The sequence below is a fragment of the Sander lucioperca genome, chromosome 12 (genome assembly GCF_008315115.2).
Source record: "Sander lucioperca isolate FBNREF2018 chromosome 12, SLUC_FBN_1.2, whole genome shotgun sequence".
Lineage (NCBI taxonomy): Eukaryota > Metazoa > Chordata > Actinopteri > Perciformes > Percidae > Sander > Sander lucioperca.
This window is the reverse complement of record NC_050184.1, coordinates 21,650,244-21,657,758: the sequence shown is the minus strand read 5'-3', so window position 1 is coordinate 21,657,758 and position 7,515 is coordinate 21,650,244. Positions and strand designations below refer to the sequence as shown.

The 7,515-nt window shown below is 40.6% G+C and overlaps 1 protein-coding gene across 1 annotated transcript; it reads left to right on the top strand.

The window, feature by feature from the left end:
• Positions 1 to 4,418: 4,418 nt before the first annotated feature.
• Positions 4,419 to 7,515, top strand: LOC116059177 (trichohyalin-like). Its single transcript, XM_036007859.1, has 4 exons — positions 4,419 to 4,888; positions 4,984 to 5,313; positions 5,765 to 6,238; positions 6,922 to 7,515. The coding sequence occupies exons 1-4, from the start codon at positions 4,421 to 4,423 to the stop codon at positions 7,030 to 7,032; spliced, it is 1,383 nt and encodes a 460-aa protein (XP_035863752.1). The 5' UTR covers positions 4,419 to 4,420; the 3' UTR covers positions 7,033 to 7,515.

The following is a 7,515-nucleotide window of genomic DNA, read 5'->3' as shown; positions in this document are numbered from 1 at the left end:
CTCGGAGACTGAAGGCAGGACACATTCAGAAACCGTATCTCACTCTAAACAGCATGGATGGTTTTTTCCAAGTTTGTATGTGTGTGGAAGCACCAGAGACACCAAATAACTCCCCAAATCAACAGAAAAAGAGATTTTTTCATAATATGGGCACTTTAAAGAAGCTGGATTGAAAACCACCTACTCATTATACTACAGCCAACCATTACACAACATCCTGTCTGCGTCCGGCACAAAATACATTACATGTTATTTAGCTGACGCTTTTATCCAAAGCGACTTACAATTGCTATATATGTCAGAGGTCGCACACCTCTGAAGCAATTATGGTTTAAGTGTCTTGCTCAGGGACACATTGGTTGATGTATCACAGTGGGAATCGAACCCAGAACTCTCACACCAAAGGAATGTGTCATATCCACTGTGCCATCACTACCCCAATAGCCTAAAAATACCCTTTTCACTTATTGTCTTATGTTGCTGGTTTTGTATTGTTTATTATTACTGCTTTAATTCTGTTCAAGTGTTTTGTTGCTGTCTGTTGATGCCTTTAATTGTAAAGTGCACTGAGACCATTTTGAATGGTGATTTTACACTTTAAATACAATTTTATTGATTGTTTGGTTTGAAAACATCCTTATGCTTGGTTATTGGATGTTTCCTACCCAAATGCTCCCTGAGAGTCGAGGTTAACTTCTACAAAGGGAGATTACCATGGCAATGGTACACATAAAATTTCTGCCTCTCTGACCATTTTGCTACGTTGATTGGAATGGAAATGGCCTTTTATAAATGTTATTTCTATGGTGAAGGACTTCTCTCTATTTTGTATCAATGTTGTTCCTTTATTCTGCTGATTGAATCAGTTATAAACTCTAAAGCCTTTCCTGTTTTATCTCTGCGTCTGGTCTGTTTCAGGATGATTCTCAGGAACTGAAAATGCTTTAAAAGTCTGTTCAGCAATCTGTGCTACTTGTACTCTAGTAACTCTCACTACCTATACCAACTGAGACTTTCTTCACTTGCTAAATTAACTTTTATTTTTTTTATTTTATTTTTATTTAACCTTTATTTATTTAAAAAAGGTTTTGAACTTTTGAAGGTTTTATATTGTGCAGTTTTGGGTGTTAGCAGTGCAAGGGCATTAATGAAAGTAAAAAGGTAAACAGGTAAACAATGCAGAAGTAAAAAGTAACCAATGCTAGACAGGAGGTGAAGTTTTGTTCAGCAGAGTTACATCATCTGGAGAGAAGCTGTACCTGAGGGTGCTGGTGTGGCAGCCAGTTGGAAGTAGGGTGAAAAGACCTTGGTTTGGGTGGGTGGCATCCTTGGCAATGGTTTCGGCAATGGAATCGATACAGCAATACATAAACAACAACCCATAAATCCCGGGTACATTAATCACGAGTACATTAATCACGAGTACATATTTGAAAGTCATATCGTCATTGTCACCAAAACCGTCAGAGGACGTGGGAAGAAACCAGAAACCACGATTAACAATGAGAAACCAGCAGAGGTTGAATGATGAGAAAACGTCTCAACATGGTACAAAATACAAAAACAAAGGAAGTACTCAGTGTCACACTTTCAGGTTCATGTGAGGAAAAACTGGAGGTTATTGGAGACCAGGTTTGTTTGGATCTATTATCAAAATAATTTAAATCATCCTGCTGTTGATGTGATCTCATTCATACAGTTTTTGATCTAGTTTCAAAAAATTAGTAGTCTATATTCACGACGTTTCACTTCTGGGATTGCTCGTTGCCGACTGTAATTCCACCAGATGTCCGATATGACGGTACCCGACAGGCCCTGCCGGGTTCAGACAGATATTTAGAAATGATGGTCGGGTTCAGGTCGGGCTCGGTCACATCAGCACAATAAGGCATTTGTTGTAAATGGTGCTGCTGCTCCTTTAAGAGAGCTCAGTGTGTGTGTAAAGTGGGCTGAAGAGAGATAGAGAAAGAGGAAGCAGACGTGTAGATGTGACCGAGCAGAGTTGGTGGAATAAGTTTAAGTTTTGTACACAGTGTGTGCGGTGTCTGAGATAAACTCCAGACTGAAAACCAAGTTCATTCATCGTCTCACCAGAAACGGGATTTTAACCCCGACGTTATATACCGTCGGCCCTGGAGGTAACCAGTCTCCCTGGTTTTCTGATCACGGTCGGAAACAAAGCAAGCAGGAAAGGTTAACACGTTGAACATTTTAAATTAAACATCTTATTAACGTGAGCTTGTTGCCCCGTGTGAGCTGATGACCTCATCTGTTGACATTTATGAATGCCTTCCTACAGCTGCTTCATAAAAGCTTTCACACAAACAAACGCACATGTGTCATTAGTATGAGAAAAAAAATGAGATTTTAACTGTGTCGGGCTCGGACATAAATATCATAATGCCTGTCGGGCTCGGGCTGGGTTCGGTCGGAAGAATTCGGCCCGATCAGACCTCTACATTGCACACATCCTCTCCAAGGAGTAAAATTGCCCAGAGGAAGGTCATGCAGCAACTAGCAGAGGAGCTGAGAGCGAAGTTTATGGAGGAAAAAGGGCAGCGCTACGCACCACAGCAGACGCCAAAACGGAGGCAGTGCCAGGTTAGGTTAGGGTATAAATGCTCAAATAAGATTTTACTTTAATTGTTATTTGGCTGTTATGAGTCAAGTTGAATGAATTTCCACACCATGTTTTTCGGGATATGAATGTATGAAATAATTACGGTTTACTATGCCATGATATGAATTATTTTTCTAAAGATATCCTAACACAATACAGTACGTGCATTCATTTTGCAATTGGGTATTTATCATGGAGATTATAGAGTTTGGAATCTGGTGGTCAAAATGAATGCTCACGGCAATTCTAGTAGTTATGGAGTTCCAGCACTTCTAGTGGTATGCCAATGGCAATAAACTAGAGCACGTTTTACTCCCATCCAGGAATGCTGTGTGGGCTAGCCAGACCTTCCTTTTCAGCGCTGTGGAGGAAGGTCTGGACATCAGAGACTAATACATTAGTGACACAGCACCCCTCTGGATAGAAACATGATGAATCTGATTCAGCTTGAAAAACATTTATTGCATTGTTATGATAGAGACCGTGACATCCAGTCTGCCAAAAGGAAGCAGGGACCTATTTTGAAAATATGGCCATTTAGAATAATGACTAAAAAAAATATGAAATATTCTTTCAACAACTACTTCCTTAGACTGTTAAAATTTGGTTTAAGTGAGGTTAAAAAAGATTTGTCCATGGGCGTTCCAAAAACCAGCTCTGACCTGGTCTCGCATCTTTTCAATCTGCTGCTCGCATCTGGAATACTCTGCAAAAGATTGTTAAACTGGACAAACTAATTTCCATTTCATCCTCCCAAACTGCTGTCTCATCCTTGTTCACCGACAAATGCAGTTGGCTTTCCACATTATAATTTCCCAGCTAAACACTTGTATGGTTTTTCCCTCTTCTAACTCACCCATGTACCTGTGTTCCTCTCGGTATCCATGTTTACTGCTGGCTGTGTTGTATTTCAAATTATATTTTATGTCATTTTAAAGCTATAGTGCGTAGTTTCTATCTCCCCCATAAGGAACCCCCCCCCCTCCTCCTCCATGCAGTTGCTAGTAACCATGGAGACACGGAGGATTAAAAAAACATGATGGACTCTTCAGTAGAGGTGATTATCTTCACTCGAGTTTCTGCACGGGAAAGTCACCAGACGCCACAATCTTCTGAACATAGTCATACTGAGAAATCCAGAGAGAGTTGTGTGGAGCTGATAGTCTTAATTAGCTTTGTAGCAACTCATTTGGCAATGGCTTGAATGTAACGGACGTTCATTAATATCAAAAAGTTACGCACAAAAGCTTTAAACTGGCTTTGCCATAGTCCGCCATTCTAAATAAGAGCCTGTTCTAATATCCTTCCTTAAAAAACTGCAGTATTCATATATAGTGTTCAAAATAATAAATCATTTGTGATCATGGGAAACTTTTTAAGAATAACAAAGAAAGAGGAAGAAAAGAAATTCCAGCAGAAACAGAAAGCTCCCAGTCCTTCAGGCTGGTCACCTTTTAACCAACTTTATTTTGTAGAAACTATCATAAAAAAAGAAATTATAACAATTCATAACAGCTAATGGTCTAACTTATTTTACATTCTATATTTCAAGGCTAAACATACTAAACTACAATTTATTTAGGTCAAAGTACATCCCTTTTTGGTCAATAGATGCAGAACAGAAAACACAAAAAACATAAAGAAGGCACATGCAGTTTCAAATGTGGATGACGCACTTGTTTAAATCCATCATACACAGCAGATTTCTATCAACCCCCCCCCCCCCTAAAAAAAGAGGAAATGCATGGTTTCACGTTGGTATAAACTGCTGGTCAACTGATGCCAACGGCACAGAAAGAAATGGAAAGCGTAGTAACTACACTTGCTTCGGGGAAGTTCAGCACCTATGGTACAATCATTTTGATGTTTACCTACACTATTTTGCTTGACAAGGACTTTTCATGCACCTGCATAAAACAAGGCGATAACTGCTATTTGTACCTGATTCTGCCGTCTTTTATAATCTTTCTCTTAACACTGTGGACGGACAAGACATTTAAGAGAGTCTATAAATACATGTTCTCTGAGCTGCGAACCGGTTCTTGCTCAGTTCACAGCTACAGTTTTTTCTGGTCTTTCCTCCATCACATTTTAAAAGCAGCTTTAGTGGGTCTGCTGTGGGTTGATTTTGTGTACCTGGATGGAGACTTGTACGTTTGCTGTTGGAATGACCATTCTAAACAACAGGCACAGTTAGCCTGCAAAGACAAGGCAAATATGACGTACGAGGATCGCATAAACATTGTGGAACTGAAGAACAAGTCCAGGGTGAGTGTTTCCACTCTACTTGATTAGCCTGACTTATCATACGAGAACCACAGAACACAGTAATGCTGCTATAACTATCTTTTCTTCCTTTTCAGTTTATTGGTGGCTGGTTACTCTTTGGTATCATATTTTTGGGATCATTTCCTCCATTAGATGCATGGAGGAAATGCTGCAAAACATGTTGCTGCAACAGTCATTTTATATATCACAAACTGATATTGGAGGAGGAAGAAATCGTGCTGGAAGAGATTATGAGGGAATCGGCAAAAGAAAAGTTGACTAGAGAAGTCAAGGAGAGAATACGTAATCAACAATGGGAAGAGTGTTTTTACGTGGCTGATGAACTGATTAGAGCTTCCACTGAAGCCAACATTTCTGAACTTGAGAAGCAACAACAACCAGGGGCACACGAAACCCAGGACCAGGTAAAGAATCCTAAACAGCAATTGAGCTTTTCTTCATTCAGTTTGCGTCTAAAACAAAAGGTTGTATTTTGGGTTAAGGAGATGTCCCTACAACATTCATTTTACTACACTTTGTCTACTTGTGTAAATTCTCCAAAAGTTAGCATTAGATAATGTCTCATTTGCATATTTGAACATAACATTTCAGAAAACTTGTAATACAAAAAATGATTGTCTTAATGTGTGTATGTAATGAGTAATCAGTTGGAAAAGTTCCATGGTGATATCTGTTAGATAAATGTTGACCCTGTTCACCCTGTGATGTCTTTGAGTTTTACAATCCAACCTTTAAAGGTTTTGTTCTGGGACTCTCATCTCTTTTCACACAGGGCTTTGTTCAGATATCATCATATATCAGGATTATGTGACAACAATTTAATGTGCTCCAAACTCACTCTATAAAACTCTGCAGGACTATGGACTACGGAGGCAAGAGGAACCGAGGCGAGAAGTACCGAGGCAAGAAGTACCGAGGCAAGAGGAACCGAGGCGAGAAGTACCGAGGCAAGAAGTACCGAGGAAAGAAGTACTGAGGCAAGAAGAACTGACACAAGAAGTACCGAGGCAAGAAGAACTGACACAAGAAGTACCGAGGCAAGAAGAACCGAGGCAAGAAGAACTGACACAAGAAGTACAGAGGCAAGAAGAACCGAGGCAAGAAGAACTGACACAAGAAGTACAGAGGCAAGAAGAACTGAGGCAAGAAGAACTGACACAAGAAGTACAGAGGCAAGAAGAACTGAGGCAAGAAGTACCGAGGCAAGAAGAACTGACACAAGAAGTACAGAGGCAAGAAGTACCGAGGCAAGAGGAACTGAGGCAAGAGGAACCGAAGCAAGAAGAACCGAGGCGAGAAGTACCGAGGCAAGAGGAACCGAGGGAAGAGGTATATCCATCCATCCTTCACAAAACTGGGGTTGGAGCGCGATAGAGCCACCATGCCACGCCCAAGCCCAAATGGGATATCATATTGAAATAAGTACTAGTTTGAACATGGCTGCAAAATTATTATTTTTTTTTCCGGTGCATCCTAAAGAATTGCCAAGAATGTAAATATGTTCTTAAAGATGAGAACAATGTTCCCAACAAATTTTGTGAACTTAAAACCTACTTCATCCCAACAAAAGCGTGCGTTAGGGGGCACTGTAGAGCCGGCTGACCACGCCCGAAGCGGAACTTTGCAATTTTCGCCAGGTTTGACATATGTGTCATTTTTTGTGAATTTTTGAGCATCCCGAGCTTCAACAATGTGATGTTGCAGCAGAAAAATAATAATCTTTTCAAAACCAATACATTCCTCGCACTTCCGTGCTCGGGCGGTAATAATATATAGTAGCTCTGTACATTTTGTTTTATTATTCTGTATTCACATGAAAACCTCCTTTGAAGCCACCCTGGTTTAAGGTGACGCCTCCCACCACCATCAGGGTTTTTCCCTCTATTTACTGTAAGAGCTTTGTTCAAGCGTGCCAGTCTGTGCGAGTGCAATCAGGTTGTGTTGCACGGTCCAGGTACACAGAAAAATAAACAACAAAACTTCCACTTGAAATTGTTTTTTCTTCAAACAAGTGGCTCCTCTTTTGGCGGAGGAGAATCCAGATTCATCAGATGCGAGGCCATGAAGATGGATCTTCTATGATGATCACAAACTATACAACACAACATACTGTTGAGAAATGATACGTTGAGCTTTCACCTGTAATTGTAATGTTTATCGTTTCTTTTGCGTTTGGTATTTGTATGGCTGGCAAAATAAACTTGATATTTTCAAGTTAATTCCTTTTTAGCTGCACACATTTTTTTGGACACGCGATTAACACAAGCCTGTTGTGTGATTTGGCCCTGGGGCGCTCCATAGTTTTGGAAATCAGGAAGCGATGCAGCAATAACTTTAGCAGGATCCGCCGTCTGGCTCACCACGGTGGAGTGAAGTGATTCTCCGGACTGATCTACGAGGACGCCATTGTGCTGAAGCTGTTGCTGGAGAATGTGATCCGTGATGCCGTCACCTTACACCGAGCACGCCAAGACGAACACGGTAAACGCCATGGATCTGGTGTAAGCACCCTCTAGGGCTTCGGAGGTTAATCCTGATCCTGAATCTCAAATAAAGGGCTATTCTAAAGAGCCACACACTTCATCTAAAGAGAGACTTCCCATGCT